The sequence below is a fragment of the Jaculus jaculus genome, chromosome 2 (assembly GCF_020740685.1).
Source record: "Jaculus jaculus isolate mJacJac1 chromosome 2, mJacJac1.mat.Y.cur, whole genome shotgun sequence".
NCBI lineage: Eukaryota > Metazoa > Chordata > Mammalia > Rodentia > Dipodidae > Jaculus > Jaculus jaculus.
In genome coordinates, this window is record NC_059103.1 from 194,380,201 (window position 1) to 194,399,149 (window position 18,949).

Below are 18,949 nucleotides of genomic sequence, written 5' to 3' on the forward strand. Positions count from 1 at the left end.
ATTTCCAAAACACAAGACTGTGTTGCAAACTCAATGACCCTTTCTTTCCTGCATTTCTTATACTCCATAGTACCAGGTTTGGTGTCAATTTGTTAATCCAGGGGAGAATAAAGCAGACCTTGAAGAACAGGACACTCCTTGAGCATTCGAGCCCCTTCTAAAGAGTCTATACTCTTGCTGTTCTAACGTAGGTCAGCTGCCCAAATCTCAAAGGTACTAATCTCTCATACAATTGCAGCCGAATGGGCAGAGGTTTCAACCCAGTGATTTCATTTCTGTGCCTTATCCCTATTCCCACACCACTCTGCTTCTATGTAAACCAGTCCTGTACACGTTCTCAGGACACAGCAAGCCTCTCACACAATCTGCTTCTAGCCCAGTCCAAGCAATGTTTTTCTCATGCTCATAAGCCAAACCTCATAGTCCTTAGTTTTTACTGCATTAAATCTTTCAACTCTGACCAGAATAGTCCATCAAGCTGTACTTATAGCTCTGCAGGGAGCTCTTAGGCCAAGGTTTCAAGTCCTTCCACCATCCTCTCCAAAATCAGCTCCAAAAGGCCAAAGCCACACACTCAGATGCCTAGCATCAATCCCACTCCTCTGGTATCAACTTTACTGTAGCAGTCAGGTTTGCATTGCTGGCAGAAATCACCCAACCAAGAGCAGCTTGTGGGGGAAAAAAGATTTACTTTGGAGTACAGACTTGAGCGGAAGCTCCATGATGGCAGGGATGGACATCGCCTCTTAGTCAATATCAGGTGGACAACAGCAACAGGAGAGTGTGCCAAATACTGGCAAGAGGAAACTGGCTATGACACTCATAAGCCCGCCCCCAACAATACACTGCCTCCAGGAGGTGTTAATTCCCAAATCTCCATCGGCTGGAAACCTAGCATTCATAATACCTAAGTTTATGAGGGACACCTGAATCAAACTGCCACATGTACTTTAGTATTGAGTTCTCAGCATATTTCTGTGTTAGCAAGTTTCGAGTATCCTCAGTGTCTGTCTCCATCACCCTGATCCTGGAGTCAGGCTCACCGTGGAAGCAGCATCCTTGCTCGTTTCCCCAGTTCTTCTGTGGTTTCACCTGGGCTCTGGCTGCTGTATGAGGAAGGTTCATCTCCTCCCAGGGAATCGGCTATCTATTCTTGTCTTGTTGGCAGATTATAGTTGTCCTTGGTTCTCGCTGCTTCCTGAAAAAGAAAAACAGATTCTCCAATGGAGAGTGAGATCAGGATAGGCTAAAATGGATAAGCATTGTTAATTTAGAGAGATTTGATGGGTGTAGCCTCACTTTGGGACCCTGGCTAGCGAGACCTTCTGACCGGAGTCCATTATCTTGGCTTCCATAGGGTTCTGACTTGATTCCTAGTTCCAGTTATGAGCTCCTTTCCACTGAGTAGATCTCATAGCCAATCACAGGGCCATTGGTTACCCACCTAGTCTAGCACAGATATGTGTACGCCTTGTCAGGTTGGTTGTAGGAAACTCATTTTAATGACACATCTTAGCCTTAGACATCCAGATCCTTCTCTCTGCCTCCAAACCACTTCTACCTTTTTTGTTCTTTCAAGTGATCAACATGTTTATGGTCTTTCTTTTCCCCTCTCTAGGAACCTTTTGATTCCCCAAGGATTTCCATCAGAGAGGCCCTGGGCCAGATTTTATGTGAGACTCTACAGAGCAGAAGGGTTGCCCAAAATGAACTCCAGCATTATGGCGAATGTCACCAAAGCATTTGTGGGTGACAGTAAGGATCTCGTGGATCCCTTTGTGGAGGTGTCCTTTGCTGGGCAGATGGTGAGGAATTCATTGCTACCAACAGTGGCAGGTCCTGGCTCTCTATCCAAAACATTCATAATCTAGTGAAATCAAGTTAAACGTGCTATGAAAGACAGCCTTTTATAAAACGGCAAGGAGTATGGTGGCAGGAACGTAGGGGAGGGTTCAGCACACACTCTTCATGGGAAATAATGGAAAGGAGCTATAGGTGGATGGGTTGTGTTTATGAACTAGGTAGCCAGACATATTTCTTTTTTAAAAATTTAATTAATTAATTAATTTTATTTGAGAGAGCGAGAGATAAAGAGGCAGAGAGAGAGAGAGAGAGCGAAAGAGAGAGAGAGAGAGAATGGGCACGCCAGGTCTTCCAGCCACTGCGAATGGACTCCAGATGCATATGCCACCTTCTGTGTCTGGCTTACGTGGGTAATGGGGAATTGAACTGTGGTTCTTTGGCTTTGCAGGCAAACACCTTAACTGCTAAGCCATCTCTCCAGCCCTAGACATATTTCTTTACTTGGCTAGTTAACTTGGAGATTACCCAGCTTCAGACCCTGAAAGAACTATCACCACTTCCCAATGTGTTTCACAGGTACCAGGTAGTTCTTGTCCAACATAACCCTGGACACCTCTGTTCTGTCTTGAAGAGTCACTGGAAGAAACAGGTCCCAAGTTCAGGGGCAGAGCACGCTCTTGCCTTCCTAGACTTTTTGAGTAACACATCATTTCCGCCAACAAACTCTGTATCTAACCTGCACGGGGTGGATGCGGGGGTATTTCTGACTTGGGCTGACCTTGGAGAATGTACAGGACATCATCTCCATTTTATGACAAGGAAACTGAGGTTCCAAGTGCAATAGATTCACCTGAGGTCACACTCACAGGGCATGAGCCCAGAGGCTCACTATGTCCGCTGCTGTCCTGCCGATGTGTGGGGCAACACCTTTTTGCTTCACCCCAACTCTGATGTGCAGAATTTAACTTTCCAAAGGAGTCACTCACCTCTGTCCCAGGTAACCAGCGTAACATCTAGCATAGAGTCGATCCAGTACTGTCCACTGCGTGCAATGGCTTTTGAAGGGTGTCAGGGGGAAGCAAGTGCTATGTTTGACAGCTTGCTCTATACCAGAGGGTGAGTTGGAGATTTGCTTTAGTCACATGCGTCCACAGCTCACACTTTCCTGGCTGTGTGTTTAGGGGCGAACCTCTGTGCAGAAGAACTGTGCTGATCCCGTGTGGCATGAACAGGTGGTCTTCAAGGAAATGTTTCCTCCCTTGTGCCGGAGGGTGAAAATCCAGGTTTGGGATGAAGGCAGCATGAATGACGTAGCTCTGGCGACCCACTTCATCGACCTGAAGAAAATCTCCAATGAGCAGGATGGAGATAAAGGTAGACCTTGCCATGTCCATCTTGGGAAGAGACCTCAAAATGACAGCTAGCAGGTCCTCATCTTTAAAGAGAGAAGGTCGGGCAGGCATGTGTTAGTACCTTCCATGCTGCTGCGTGGTCCGTGGCCTGTGTTGTCAGTAGCTAGAACCAGGCTCGGGTCCCAGGCCTTCCATGAATATTGTTACATATCTATGGTATGTCATTGTTCTCATAAAAAATGAGTTTCGATTAAATCAGAGGTTGGTAAACTAAGGTCTGTAGGCCAAATATAGCCTGTTATGTATTTTTGTATGGCTTATAGGCTATGAACGGGTTTTGCATGTTTAAATGATACCCCTATCACCCCCCAAAATTATGTTCCCAACCAATGGCATGGAAACCTGAGGGCAGGGAGTGGTGTGTGACCATGAACACAGTAAGTCAGGAGGACTCCAGGCAATTCCAGGTGGTAGGCAGGGAAAGAACTTCCACTCAATGTAAGGCTCCTTATTTGTAAAATCCCAATCTATAGGTGAGAACTCCCAATGTCATTCCCCTTTAAATTCCGGGCAAGTTTTCTCTGCACTGAAAAGTTATTTTCTATTTCCATGAAGAAAGCCTTTGGAATTTTGATAGGGATTGCATTAAATGTGTAGATTGCTTTAGGTAAGATTGCCATTTTCACAATATTGATTCTTCCAATCCAGGAACAAGGGATGTTTCTCCACTTTCTAGTGTCTTCTGCAATTTCTCGCTTGAGTGTTTTAAAGTTCTCATTGTAGAGATTCTTTACTTCCTTGGTTAGGTTTATTCCAAGGTATTTTATTTTTTTTGATGCAATTGTGAATGGGAGTGATTCTCTGATTTCATCCTCTGTGTGTTTGTTGTTAGCATATATGAAGGCTACTGATTTCTGTGTATTTATTTTGTATCCTGCTACATTGCTGTAGGTTTTGATCAGCTCTAACAGCTTGCTAGTAGACTCTTTAGGGTCCTTTATGTATAGAATCATGTCATCTGCAAATAGTGATAACTTGATTTCTTCCTTTCCAATTTGTATCCCTTTTATGTGTGTCTCTTGCCTTATTGCTATGGCCAAGACTTCCAAAACTATATTAAATAGAAGTGGGGACAGTGGACACCCTTGTCTTGTTCCTGATTTTAGTGGAAAAGCTTCCAGTTTTTCCCCATTTAGTAATATGTTGGCTGTAGGCTTGTCATAAATAGCCTTTATTATATTGAGATATGTTCCTTCTATTCCCAGTCTCTGTAGGACTTTTATCATGAAGGGATGTTGGATTTTGTCACATGCTTTCTCTGCATCTAATGAGATGATCATGTGATTTTTGTCCTTCAACCCGTTTATGTAATGTATTACATTTATAGATTTGCGTATGTTGAACCATCCCTGCATCTCTGGGATAAAGCCTACTTGGTCAGGGTGAATGATCTTTTTGATGTACTCTTGTATTCTGTTTGCCAATATTTTGTTGAGAATTTTTGCATCTATGTTCATGAGGGAGATTGGTCTGTAATTTTCTTTTTTTGTTCTATCTTTGCCTGGTTTTGGTATCAGGGTGATGCTGGCCTCATAGAAGGAGTTTGGTAGAATTCCTTCTTTTTCTATTTCCTGGAAAAGCTTAAGAAGCAATGGTGTTAGCTCTTCCTTAAAAGTCTGGTAAAATTCAGCAGTGAATCCGTCCGGGCCTGGGCTTTTTTTAGTTTGGAGATTATTGATAACTGTTCGGATCTCCATGTTTGTTGTAGGTCTATTTAAGTGATTAATCTCATTTTGATTTAATTTAGGTAGGTCATATAGATCAAGGAAATCATCCATTTCTTTCAGATTTTCATACTTTGTGGAGTATATGCTTTTATAGTATGTCCCTATAATTTTTTGAATTTCTCTGGAATCTGTTGTGATGTTACCTTGTTCATCTCTGATTTTATTAATTTGTGTCTCTTCTCTCTTTCTTTTGGTCAGATTTTCTAAGGGTTTATCAATCTTGTTTATCCTTTCAAAGAACCAACTCTTTGTTTCATTAATTCTTTGGATTGTTCTTTTTGTTTCTATTTCATTAATTTCTGCCCTAATCTTTATTATTTCTTCCCGTCTACTGATTTTTGGTTTGCCTTCTTCTTCTTTTTCCAAGGCTTTAAGGTGAAGCATTAGGTCGTTTACTTGCGACCTTTCTAATTTCTTAATATAGGCACTCAAGGCTATAAATTTACCTCTTAGAACTGCCTTCATTGTGTCCCAGAGATTTTGGTATGTTGTGTTCTCATTATCATTTGACTCTATAAATTTTTTGATTTCCTTTTTGATTTCTTCATTGACCCACTCATCATTTAGTAGTGTATTGTTTAGTTTCCATGATTTTGTGTATGCTCTATAGCCTTTCTTGCTACTGATTTGTAGTTTAATTCCATTGTGGTCAGATAGAATGCAAGGAATTATTTCAATTTTCCTGAATTTGTTAAGATTTGCTTTGTGTCCTAATATATGGTCTATTTTAGAGAATGTTCCATGTGCTGCTGAAAAGAATGTATATTCTGCAGCTTGAAAAGTTATTTTAACTGACAAATATATCACATGCACCCATACATGTACATACAATGCCTGCTCAAATATAAGCATATATTTATACATATAATATGCAATAAATGTATCTTTTAGCATGTCACATGAGCACAGATTACTATATTATATCATTTTTCTCTCAATAAGGCTAAATGTTTTTCACGAGCAAAAAATAATACTTACACGTTTTTGGATGTGTATGTGCATGAATGTTCATGTGGATGTGGGGATACCTGTGTGTGTGGGTACACATGTATGTGAAGGTCAGAGTTTGACATCAGGTGTCTTCCTCAATTGCTCTCCACTTTACTTTTTGTTTTGTTTATTATTATTATTAACAACATATTTTGTATGGATATATCATGTATTCATACTCTCCTTTCCCTCATCCCTGCACCTATTCTGTTGGGGACCCCCCTCATTGGGGTTGCAGATATTCAAAAGTAAAGTGCACCGCTGCTCCCACAATGCATACTCCATTTTACTTTTCTTTATATTTTTTTTTTGTTTATTTATTTGAGAGCGACAGACAGAGAGAGAGACAGAGAGAGAGAGAGAGAATGGGCGCGCCAGGGCCTCCAGCCACAGTAAAGGAACTCCAGATGCATGCACCCCCTTGTGCATCTGGTGAACGTGGGTCCTGGGGAATCGAGCCTCGAACCGGGGTCCTCACAGGCAAGCGCTTAACCACTAAGCCATCTCTCCAGCCCACCCCTTTCCTTTTTTAAGACAAGGTCTCTGACTGAACCCAGAGCTCACTGTGAGATCTATTTGTTGACACAGGGTCTCTCACTGATCATGCTCACTGATTTGGCTAGTCCAGCTAGCCAGCAAGTCCCAGGGATCCTTCTGTCTCTGGCTCCCCAGCACTGGGGATGGCAGGCGTATACCACCGTACCGAGTTTCACTTGAATGCTAGGGATTCAGGCCCTTGTGCTTACACGGCAAACCTATTACCCACTGAAGCATCTTCCCAGCCCCTAACTCACTCACATTTATGCCCCTCATGGAGTGACAGCAAAGGAAGGCCTTGATGGATGTTGTGTATTTGTTCGTAGTGTGGCAGTGCTCACCACTTTATACAGAGCACACACTCATCCATCTACACACTTTCCTCAACTAGATGCAAACATGTTTTATTCACAGCTTTTCTGAAGCATCCTGCTGATGTTCAGAAAGATATATGTTAGTGTTCTAGAAGTAGGCATCAGGGACCATAAAGTACGTCATATTCCTTTTAACACCATTTTCCTGCTTCTTTAAGTTTACTCAAAGGAGAGCAGAATCTTAGGAATAGAATTCAAGCTATGGAAGTCTGGGTCAGAGGAAAGGATGCATTCAAATAATAGAAAGTTCTTATTAATACTGATATATATGAAAACATCTAATGATGAAAGTATGAGGGAGTTGTTAAGCAAATTATGTTTTATTTATTCATAATAATGGCCGATATACTTGAGTACTTTCTAAGGGCCTGTGTAAAGTGCTTAATAGGTATTATCTTTTTTGGTTGTTGTTGTTTTAGTTTGGTTTTTCGAGGTAGGGTTTTACTCTAGCTTAGGCTGACCTGGAATATACTATGTAGCCTCAGGGTGGCCTCGAACTCATGGTGATCCTCCTACGTCTGCCTCCCGAGTGCTGGGATTAAAGGCGTGCACCACCACGCCCTATAGATATCATCTTTTTAATCTTGATAGGTGAGATAGGTACTAATACCATTGTCTCCAGAGGAAGAAACAGAGGCATAGGGTAGGGAAGAAACTTGCCTAAGCTCACATACTTGCCAAATCTCAAAGCTGGGACTAAACCCAGGCAGTCTGTCTTCAGACTTCTTTAGTCTGTCTTCACACTGTATTGCCTGTCATGAAGAAATATCATGGGACTGGAGGAATACTTTCCTAGAATGGGAAAGAGCCTGGATTTCATCCCCCTGCACTGCAAAAGAAATGTCTCATAGACAGCATGTGTTTTCTCAGGTGCCACATATTAAGAAGGGCAGACACTGATGCCAGGGATACATTTAAATCACCAGGTCTTTTTTAGTTCTATATTTAGAAAATACCTCTCGATCTCTAACACCTTACCCTAGTCCAAGAGCAGTAGCTTCAGTTTTGATGTTGGAATGGTCCCTGAACCAGTTTCCCACACCTGTATCACACCCCTTTGTAGAATAGCCACAGTGGTCTTAAGAGATGTGATCACATTAAAAATTTGCTTACATTCCTTTAAACTATTGCCATAGGGGCTGGACAGATGGCTTGGTGGTTAAGGCGTTTGCTTGCAAAGCCAAAGGATCCTGGTTCTACTCTCCAGGACCCGTGTAAACCATATGCACAAGGGAACATATGCATTTGGAGTTCTTCTGCAGTGGCTGGAGGCCCTGGAGGGCCCATTCTCTCTCTCTCCTTCTCTCTCCCTCTTTCTCAAATAATAAATTTTATATATATTGGTTTGTCGAGGTTGGGTCTCACTCTAGCCCAGGCTGACCTGGAATTCACTATGTAGTCTCGGGGTGGCCTTGAACTCATGGTGATCCTCCTACCTCTGACTCCCGAGTGCTGGGATTAAAGGCGTGCACCACCACGCCCAGCTTCTTTCTATATTTTTTCCATGAGTGTATACAAGTTTCCTAAAGCAAGTTTGGTAAAGCATGGTAAACTTTAAAATGTAGCCCAATATCTGACTGTTGGAATTTCTCTAGGCTTTCTCCCCACATTCGGCCCTGCCTGGGTTAACCTGTATGGCTCTCCCAGGAACCACAGTCTGATGGACGACTACCAGGAATTGAATGAGGGCTTTGGGGAAGGTGTGTCCTTCAGGGGCCGAATCTTGGTCGAAATTGCTGTGGAAATCCTCTCTGGTGGGGCCCAAGAGTCTAAATTTTCCAAGGCCCTGAAGGAGCTGAAGTTTTCGTCCAAGGACAAAGACTCCAAGTCCTCCAAAGGCTCAAGTAAGGATAAGACTGAAAAGGCCGATGATGGGAAACCCCAGCAGGCTTCCGACAAAACCAACTCCACAGAGGCTGAGGTGGAATCTTTTGATGTCCCCCCAGAGGTAGGTCTGAGCATGCTCCCTGGTACCTGACCCTAGGGCAGCCCAGGCCAGAGACCTCACCTGCCACAGTGCCCACAAGATCTTTGCCTCCACATCTCACCCTCCTCGGAAATATGGAAACATGGCACTGTTTAGTCACTAAACAGGTCACTGTTTAGTCCTGGGAGAAGCTCTGCTTCTGTTTGAATATTTGGGCAGATAACTTATCCTCTGTCTTAGTTATTTTTCTTGTGACAAATGCCTAACAAAAGAAACAATAACAGGGCTGGAGAGATTGCTTAGTGGTTAAGGCCCTTGCCTGTGACATCAGAGGACCCAGGTTCTATTCCCCAGGATCCATGTGAGCCAGATGCACAAGGTGGCTCACACATTTGGAGTTCATTTGCAATAGCTAGAGATCTTGGCACACCCATTTTCTCTCTGTCTCTCTCTCTTTATAGCTGCCTTTCTTTCTCAAGTAAATAAATAAATAAGAAAACAAGAATAGAAGGTTTATCTTGGGTCAGAATTTGAAGATTCAGTCCATCGTGGTAGCAGTGTGAGGCAGCTGGCCACATTGCATGTGTCATTGGGAAGCAGAAAGGGTAACATCCTCACCGACATGCCCAGAAATTTGTCTCATTTCCTAAAACAACCTCATATTGCATGGATTAAATGAATTAGTGCAAGCAAAGTGCTCAGTGCTGGTACAAAATGCACAATAAATCTCAGTTTTGTTGAGTGACTTTGGATAGCTCATTTTTCTCGGTGGACCACGGTGTCCTTATTTCTAAGGATACAATACAAATACTTCCTTCCCTTGTGTAGCTTTGAGATCACATAAGCCATAACATAATGTATGTAAAATTCTTAATGTCATATCAGATGATAAGGAGAGCTCAGCGCACACTGCTGACCATTATTTTTCCAGGTTAAGGTATGATTCTAGAAGAGAGAGCCCTTTGAGTTGGACCTTGATGGATGCGTAGAATAATATTAGCATCAACTCCAACCTGTTGAAATACTTAATGGGATATTTAGTGTTTATGGAGTTTATGTCTACTTTTTAGTAAGTATTCCAAGAAATGATACACTGTAAGCCCTGTTACAGTGCTGTTGTCACAGCTAGGGAAAGTGACAGCCAGAGAATGGATGCAATCTGCCCAAAGTCCATCAGCTGGTGGGTCCACTTGATTGATTCTGATACCTTCCATCCCTTGTTGAGGTCTCACGGTCTACTTTCCCCTCAAGTGTCTGCTTTTTACTCTCCTCCCAGAGAGCACACTCAGCCCCGAGAAGGTGAGATAAGAGACTGGTTCATTGCCAGTGGATGTCACATCACTAAGCTCCTACACTGAGCCCTCACCCTGTCCCATGTTTTCTAGTCAACATGAAACGCTCCCTGGGAGAGCCAGGAGTGGTGGCACACACCTTTAATCCCAGCACTTGGGAGGCAGAGGTAGGAGGATCTCTGTGAGTTCAAGGCTACTCTGAGACTACGTAATGAATTCCAAGTCAGTTTGGACTAGAGCAAGACCCTACCTCAGGGAAAAAAAAAAAAAAAATTGGGTTTTCCACCACCATGAGCAGCTCCCATGGAAGGAGGGGGTCACATCTCTCCTAGGAAGCTGAAACCCTTTGGGTTCTCTGAGGGACTTGGTTCGGGACTCTTGTTCAAATGGAGCTCTAGATCCCCAGGGCCACAATTTTGCTTTGTTTCTTTAGATCAACCTTCTGCTTTCCCTGCAGAATGGAACTAACCCAGCTTCAAAACCAGTGAGCCCAGACTGTATGCCTTCAGCTCATATCAGCTCTTCTCTCAAAGATGTGATACTGGGTCAACATGCCCCAGCAATGCCTAGTCCCTGATTCATCTCCCTGTTCCATGTCAATAAGAATCATTTTCAAATGATGGAATAATACTATCTTGCAATTGCTCCTGTCTTATGACTTGTCATGGTCTTGTCCTCTGGGTATTTGTAGGCTCCTTAATGGAGCAGCCTGAGTGGAGACCAGGTCCTGAGTCTTAGCTGACTTTAAAATGTCATGTGAGGGCTGGAGAGATGGCTTAGCGGTTAAGTGCTTGCCTGTGAAGCCGAAGGACCCCGGTTCGAGGCTCGATTCCCCAGGACCCACGTTAGCCAGATGCATAAGGAGGCGCACACATCTGGAGTTTGTCTGAAGTAGCTGGGAGGCTCTGGCGCACCCATTCTCTCTCTATCTGCCTTTTTCTCTCTGTCTGTCCCTCTCAAATAAATATTTAAAAAATAAACAAAAAAAATTTTAAATGTCATGTGACCTTGGGAAGCCCCTTAGTTTTTCTGAGCTTTAGTTTATTGAGGTAAAAGGTGGAAACTGGAGTGGATGAACCAGTAGGTCTTTTTTAAAATTATTTTTTAATTTTACTTTTATTTATTCATTTATGGGAGAGAGAAAATGGACATGCCAGGGCCTCTAGCCACTGAAAATGAACTCCAGATGCATGTGCCACCCTGTGCATCTGGCTTACATGGGACCTGGAGAATTGAACCTGGGTCCTTAGGCTTTGCAGGCATGTGCCTTAACCACTAAGCCATCTCTCCAGCTCTAGCAGGTCTTTTAAAAGATGAAAGCATTTGTGATTCTTGGGTGAGTGGACCCCTCACAGCAGCAACAGTGGTGAATGCAGCACCCTGGATGCCTACAGACCACTGATGCTTTGGGCATGCCCAACCCTTCACCCCCTTGACCTGCTTGCTGTTTCAGGAAGTAAACTTTGTCTGGGGGTCAGCACATGTTGCATGGGGTCTGTGGTCAGATCCCTTGGAGGAGTTACTCAACAGCCTCAAGCTTCAATTCCTTCAGTTTCCTAATCTGTAAAATGCGAATGGTTCACGTTGTTATAAAGAACACACAACATGATTTTGTGAGCACACAGCAGGCGCTGTTCAGTTTTGCTCATATGGAAGAGTTTAATGCTGTGATTCATCATCTAGTCTTTGGTCTTCTGTTTATAGACGCCTGGTCAGTGGAGGGTCTTCCCAAGCAGTGTCTTAGGAAAATAACAAGGTCACCTTTGGGCAAGAGAGACGATTGTTCATGTTAGCTAGCAGCTCAGAAGGGTAAGCCTGTGCCATTCTGCACAAGTATCTGGGTTTGTATTTGCAGTTTGCTGGCTGTGATTTCTGCCTGTCTGATTAGTGGGAAGGCATGGCATTTGGGGATGAAATAGAGACTCAGACACTTATCAATTATGCTGGACCAGGTTAGCATCACTAATTTAGCTTCCTGGTGAGAAAAGAAAGTCAATTATGTCTAGTAATTTCTTCCTCTTTTTAGATTATACCAGAAAAATATGAAGAATTTTTACTCTTTGGAGCATTTTTTGAGGCTACCATGATTGACCGGAAGATTGGCGACAAGCCCATCAGCTTTGAAGTGTCAATTGGTGAGTATAGACAAGTGAAGTGCCCCCCCCCCCGCGTGAAAATAAATAACTTTAAAAAAAGAAAAATTAGAGATCAGATGGGAAAATGAAAATATCAATGACACCAATATGACTAATGGGCTATCTATTCATTATATATAAATATAATATGATATGATATGATATGATATGATATGATATGATATGATATGATATAATATAATATATATATGAACTGCCCTGTTCTTTATTCCCTTCCTTCCTCCCTTTCATCCCCTTCTTACTTTTTAAAATATGATATGGTCTTTGGCTAGTTAAACAAGAAGTCTTTTCTTAGAGGAGAAGCAGTTTGGGAAAGTTATTCATGATAGTTTAGTGAGTGAAAAAGGCAGATCACAAAATGACATATGTGCTGTGTGATTTATCAACATGTCCATTACAAGTTTTGGTAGGATATATACATTAACATGTAAAAACTGGCTACAACCATTTTTTGTTTCAAATTTCCACGGGTTCTCTTTTCATGAATTGTCTGTTCTAATTTATAATTTGCATAGGTCATCTAATTTGTAATTTGTGGGGGTTTCTGAAATACAAATCGAATTTCAGATGAAGGCAATGGGTCACTGCCTCCATTAGCCATATTTCTTTGTACTTTGTTAACTACCATTCGTTTCTTCCTCCTTCATCCTGAGAGTGGATTGGCTTGTCATGGTAAGATATGAACTTAGATCCTGCATGCCCAGTGCCAAGCTGACTGACTCCACCTGCTGAAACCCAGCCTCTCTCCTTACTGCCGCTTCTTTAGGTAATTTTGGGAACCTTATTGATGGAGGGTCCCATCACGGGAGCAAGAAAAAGTCAACTGAGCTGGCTGAAGAAGATGCAGTTCCTCTGCTTCATGAGGGAGAAGGGACCCATGACACTGCCATTTCCATGGCATCCACCACTCCCCCGGAGAAGCCCCTGGTGACAGAAGGGAACAGGTAGGGGTCATGGTAGGCTGAAGAACCTAGGCTTCTGACGATGCGATTTTGTCCAAACCTAGGGATGTTTCACTCAGTTCCCTAAAATCGAGAACATAAATGTTATCTCAGTTAGAGGGACAAAATACAGATGGGGCAACCTGTTAAGTACTACTTCACTGAGTCCTGAGTACAGTGGAAGTTAATGATGCAACCAGGCAATTGATTTAAAGGCAGAATAGCGACAATGGTTATCATCACATACGAAGCCTTCTTTTATTCTTAACTTCAAAGTGACAAAGTAGGAGTTGAGAGTTTAAATTTCAACCTAAATTGCTCTTAACAGTTTTCATATCAGGCAGGTTCTTTGCTGCTGCATGCACTTGGCTTGATGGGACTTCTGAACAGGAAACTTCTGCTTCTATTTTTCCCACAGTAATTTTCAAACCAAAGAATAACTGTCAGATACCAGAAAAAGGCCATCTTAGAAAACAGCTGGGGCACCTACAGGCTCCCTCACACATTTTCAATTCATGCAATTTTTCAGTCTGTAAGAGCAGTAAAAATCATAGAACTTGGGCTGGAGAGATGGCTTAGCGGCTAAGGCATTTGCCTGCAGAGCCAAAGGACCCAGGTTCGATTCCCCAGGACCCACATTAGCCAGATGCATAAGGGGGCACATGCATCTGGAGTTCGTTTGCAGTGGCTGGAGGCCCTGGTGTGCCCATTCTCTCTCTCCCTCTCTCTCTGTCTCTCTCTCTTTCTCCCTCTTTCTCTGTCAAATAAATAAAAATAAAAAGTATTTTTAAAAATCATAGAACTATTTTTAAGATCAAGCAGTGATCAAGGGATTTATGGGCAGAAGGCAATGCATCCTGAGAGTCTCCTCTTGCTGAGGCTTGTGTAGCTGCATAATCTCTGGTGGTTTTGGACTCTTCTGGTAACACTGTCCCTGCTACATGCGAGGAGATTCAATCAAGAGAGGTTACAAGACCACAAATGATGTTTTTCAATCTCTCCCTTCTTCTTAATCTAGACACTTTCTATGGAACTGACTTGTGGCTTATCAGTGTAAAGATACCAAGAACTCCCTACTCTATTTTATATCCAGACAACCCTCTTTCTTTTTTTTAATTAAAAATATTTTTTTGTTGTTCATTTTTATTTATTTATTTGAAAGTGACAGAGAGAGAGGGAGAGAAAGACGGATAGAGAGGGAATGGGCACGCCAGGACTTCCAGCCACTGCAAATGAACTCCAGACGCGTGCGCCCCTTGTGCATCTGGCTAACGTGGGTCCTGGGGAAATGAGCCTTGAACCAGGGTCCTTAGGCTTCACAGGCAAGCGCTTAACGGCTAAGCCATCTCTCCAGCCCCAGACAACCCTCTTTCTTAAAAGACAGATAAGTAACTAACCAGACTCACTGTCTTCATAGATAACTTTCCCCTTTCCTAGCCTTCTGTCTCTGGACTGGTCTCACAGCTGGAGATAGTCATTTTTGTTGTTGTTGTTGTTTTTTCCTTTTCTAATTCCTGTCCACAATCAGTCAGAAATGCAATTAGGTGAAGTCTAGCTCTTGGGTCTTTCTTGTATCTTTTTTGTTTGGTTGGTTGTCTGGTTTGGTTTTGTTTTCTGAGGTAGGGTCTTGCCCAGACTTACCTAGAATTCCCTAGAATTCACTATGTAATCTTGAGGTGGCCTCAAACTCATGGAGATACTCCTCCCTGTACCTCTTGAGTGTGGGGATTTAAGGAATGCGCCACCATGCCTAGCTTTGTACATTTAATTCTAAACATCAGCACTTATGGCCTAGTGATTTTTTAAAAAAGTATTTTATGGAGAGAGAGAGGAGAGAGAGAGAATGGGCACGCCAGGGCCTCCAGCCACTGTAAATGAACTCCAGATGTGTGTACCCCCCCCCGCCCCCTTGTGTATCTGGCTTACATGGGTCTTGGGGAATTGAACCAGGAACCTTTGGCTTTACAGATAAATGCCTTAACCATTCAGCCATTTCTCCAGCCAGTGACTTTTTTTTTTTTTTAAACAAAACAAATCCTATCTGGTTTGGATTTTCCTCAAGACACTTAACTAACTAGATCAATCATTCCCACGATTGGTATCATGCATTGGCTCACTGTGCCCTCCGGAGTCTCCCGGTTGAGGATTGTGGATTCATCCCAGCCTTGTTCTCCGTCACCACCTTCAGTCACTCCCCAGATGTCCAGCCATGCCTGCCCCCCCCCCCCCCCCGGGCAGTTCCCCACACATATCCTGCTCTCTGCTGCTCCTGGGTCCTCCAATGTGCCCCTCACCTCTGCCTAGCAACAAGCTCCTTCTCCGTGTGCCTTAGGGTCCCTTCCTCAGTGCACGCGTGGTTGAGATTGCTCTGTCCCCATCTCCAGCAAACACTAATCCCGCAGGGATATGATAGTTTCCCTGTCTTCCCTGTAAGGAAGACTGAGCATTTTGTGGGCAGGGACCATGCCATTACCTTTTGATCCGCTTAGCTCTGTACTTGACACAGTAGGAACTCATAAATGGTTCATTCATTTTGTTTATGTGGGGGGGGGTGGGGAAGGCTTGGAGATCACCAGTGAAGTTAGACTACCTGGCCAGCAAGCCTCAGGGCTCTCCCTGTCTCTGCCTGTGCAGAGCTCCATCAGAGGCATACATCACTACACCCAGCATTTTACCCTGGGATTGAGTATAAATTCAGATCCTTGTGCTTACAAGATAAGGACTTAACTGACCGAGCTAACTCCCGGCCCCTCATAAATGTTTTTTTATATAATTTTTATTTATTTATTTATTTATTTATTTATTTATTTATTTATTTATGAGAAAGAGAGAGAATGGGCGGGCCAGGGCCTCCAGCCACTGCAAACGAACTCCAGACGCGTGCGCCCCCTTGTGCATCTGGCTAACGTGGGTCCTGGGGAATCGAGCCTCGAACCGGGGTCCTTAGGCTTCACAGGCAATCGCTTAACCTCTAAGCCATCTCTCCAGCCCCCTCATAAATGTTTTCACTTGAGTTAAGCAGTTACTGTGCCTGAGGTACCTATGGAATAGTAGCGGAGCAGGGGATCGGGATAGATGACTAACCCTCCCCTGGAGGAGGCAAAGAGTTGGGAAGAATCATAGAAAAGGTGACATGTGAAAGGGAAAGTAGGAGGCTGAAGAGAGAGAGGAATGTTTGGGGCAGAGTGGGGTAAATAAAAATAATTTTGGTTGTTTGCCCTCTCATTTCTGAGAATTCTCTACATCTTTGAAACCCTGCCCACACCCTCAGCGCCCACCACCGTGGACCATGTTCTTTCTCCCATGGGTCACTTTCATGGGGGAAAGGAGGCTCTTTATACCTCCCTGGAAGCCAGGCTTGGTTTCCCATGCACATACATTGGGAAGAACCCGGAGCTTCCCTGGCTTGAACTTTCGTTTCAAGCTTGAGTTTGTCAGTGAAGAATCCTGCATCTGGGACCAGAAGCTCAGGAAGACGTTGTGAGTCTACTGAGAAGGACTCCGCACCCCCAACCATTTCCTGCCTAAATGGACTAGCCCAGTGCTGGCTGTTGATGACACTGTCATATGGGAAGAGATTAGATTTTTATGTTTTTATTTTTATTTATTTAAGAGCGACAGGTGGACAGAGAGAGAAAGAGGGAGAGAGAGAGAGAAAATGGGCCCATCAGAGTCTCCAGTCACTGCAAATGAACTCCAGATGCGTGTGCCCCCTTGTGCATCTGGCTAACGTGGGTCCTGGGGAACCGAGCCTTGAACGGGGGTCCTTAGGCTTCACAGGCAAGCGCTTAACCGCTAAGCCATATCTCCAGCCCTGGGAAGGGATTAGAAAGAGCTGAATGGTCGGACAACATCCTTTGATGGATCCATGACTAACGCCAGCCAGTGCCTCAAGACCAACATTAAGTTGTGCTGGCATGTGCGTGTGTGTGTGTGTGTGTGTGTGTGTGTGATATGTGTGTAGTGTATTTGTGTGCATGCTCATGTGTGTGAGTGTGGATCAGAGGTCAGAGGGCAACTTTTGGGTCCTGTTCTTGCCTTCCACCTTATTTGAGACAGGGTCTCTCATTATTTACTGCTCCTCTAGCCTATTAGGTTAGCTGGTCCATAAGCTTCCAGAAAATTCTCCTGTTTCTGCCTCTCATCTCACCATAGGCATGCTAGGAATAAAGCCTGACACAGCGTCCAGCTTTTAGCGGGAGTCTGTGGATTTGAACTCAGGTGCTGTGGATAGCAAGTGCTTTATCCACTAAGCCATTCCCCCAAGCGCCTAAGCTGACATCTTTTGAGTGCAGAAATGCTTTATATTTCTCAGTCACTATTGAGAGACAGCAGCTGGATTGGAGGATTTTATATCTATTGTAGACCTCCGCTCGTGTGTGTGTGTGTGTGTGTGTGTGTGTGTGTGTGTGTGTGCGTGCGCGCGTGTGTGTGTGTGCACACAGACACGCATGCACACACAGTTATGAACACACGCAACTTATGTCCTTGCCTCTAATACAATTTCACTATGGACATGTTCTGGGATTTCTGTTTTACAAAGAACATACATTTGCACACAGTCTCTGTGTTGAGTCAGAGGTCAGGGACAAGATTGGGACAGATGGCATCCAGTGATAGCTCTTCATTGAATTCCCAGGATTCTAGGCTCATCTTCTCCCAAAGTTCCAGGCTGGGTCTATATCGGGCAGACATCCAGACTGGCGCTCTCCTTGTTCCATGGGCAGCTGAGCCTCCATCCACCTGCTGCTTTCCATGTGCACCATGGCTTGCACACAAAGTTTCTGCTGCCTGGTCCTCACAGACCCAGTATGGCCAGAACCACAGAGACAAAGCCCCAGGACATCATTAGCATGAGATGAGCCCCAACCAAAGACACCTTGGGACAAAGTGCATTAGTGTGTGGGGGTTATTTAGACGTAGAATTCTTGGTGAAGTGATCTTAAAAGATAAAAAACAGACTAATCTGGTTTCTGATTTTGTTGGTCTCTTGCTGTAATGACAACCTCATTTTCTGCCAGAAACTTATTTGGCTCTTTTTCTGAATGGACACCCACTGGTTTATTTGTTACAGAGCAGGCCAGGGGGCCCTTTGCTAAGTCTGATGTCTCCTTCAGTGGAAATGTTTGTTGAAAAGCTGTAAAGAACTATCTGTTGTTTCCGGCTAAAGATCTCCCCTAGCTGTTTTTTTTTTTAATATGGAAATAAAGATTCCCCCTTCTCTCTTCCTGTTCTCTCCCTCCCTCTCCTCTCTCTCCCGCTTTCCACCTGTCTGTCCCTATCTCTGTTTCTCTCTACCACTATAAATGTATTTCTCTGAACATTTGCCTACATTACCAGAGCCACCTATCACCACCTTCTGTCTCCTTCCTATAGTTCTTATTTATAGTCTCAGGTGTTTAAGAGAAAATTATTCAGGGGTAGGGAAAATACAATCATTTAAGCAGCTGTCACTCATTACAAAAGGAAGTTGCAATTCAAAGATGAGTGCTGCTCCTACTTGCTAGCCTGACAACCAGCTCCAGGGAGATGGTCATAGACAATGAAGACACTCAAAACTCACCAAAGTAGAAATCCAGAGGTTGCAGAGAGCTCAGCACTAACTCCAGTGAAAGAGGAGGGGAGGAAAGGGCATAAGAAGATAATACGAGGGCTGAAGAGATGACTTAGCATTTAAGCGCTTGCCTATGAAGCCTAAGGACTCGGTTCGAGGCTCGATTCCCCAGGACCTACGTTAGCCAAATGCACAAGGGGGCGCATGCGTCTGGAGTTCATTTGCAATGGCTGGAG

General features: G+C 43.8%; 1 protein-coding gene across 1 annotated transcript in view; it reads left to right on the forward strand.

The window, feature by feature from the left end:
• The window catches only part of Fer1l6 (fer-1 like family member 6), a 145,513-nt gene that overhangs the window by 29,145 nt on the left and 97,419 nt on the right, over positions 1-18,949 (forward strand). Inside the window, exons 8-12 of the mRNA XM_004661353.2 lie at positions 1,619-1,805; positions 2,985-3,177; positions 8,439-8,791; positions 12,089-12,197; positions 12,985-13,162. Of these exons, the coding sequence (XP_004661410.2) occupies positions 1,619-1,805; positions 2,985-3,177; positions 8,439-8,791; positions 12,089-12,197; positions 12,985-13,162 (1,020 nt within the window). The remainder of the gene's footprint in view (positions 1-1,618; positions 1,806-2,984; positions 3,178-8,438; positions 8,792-12,088; positions 12,198-12,984; positions 13,163-18,949) is intronic.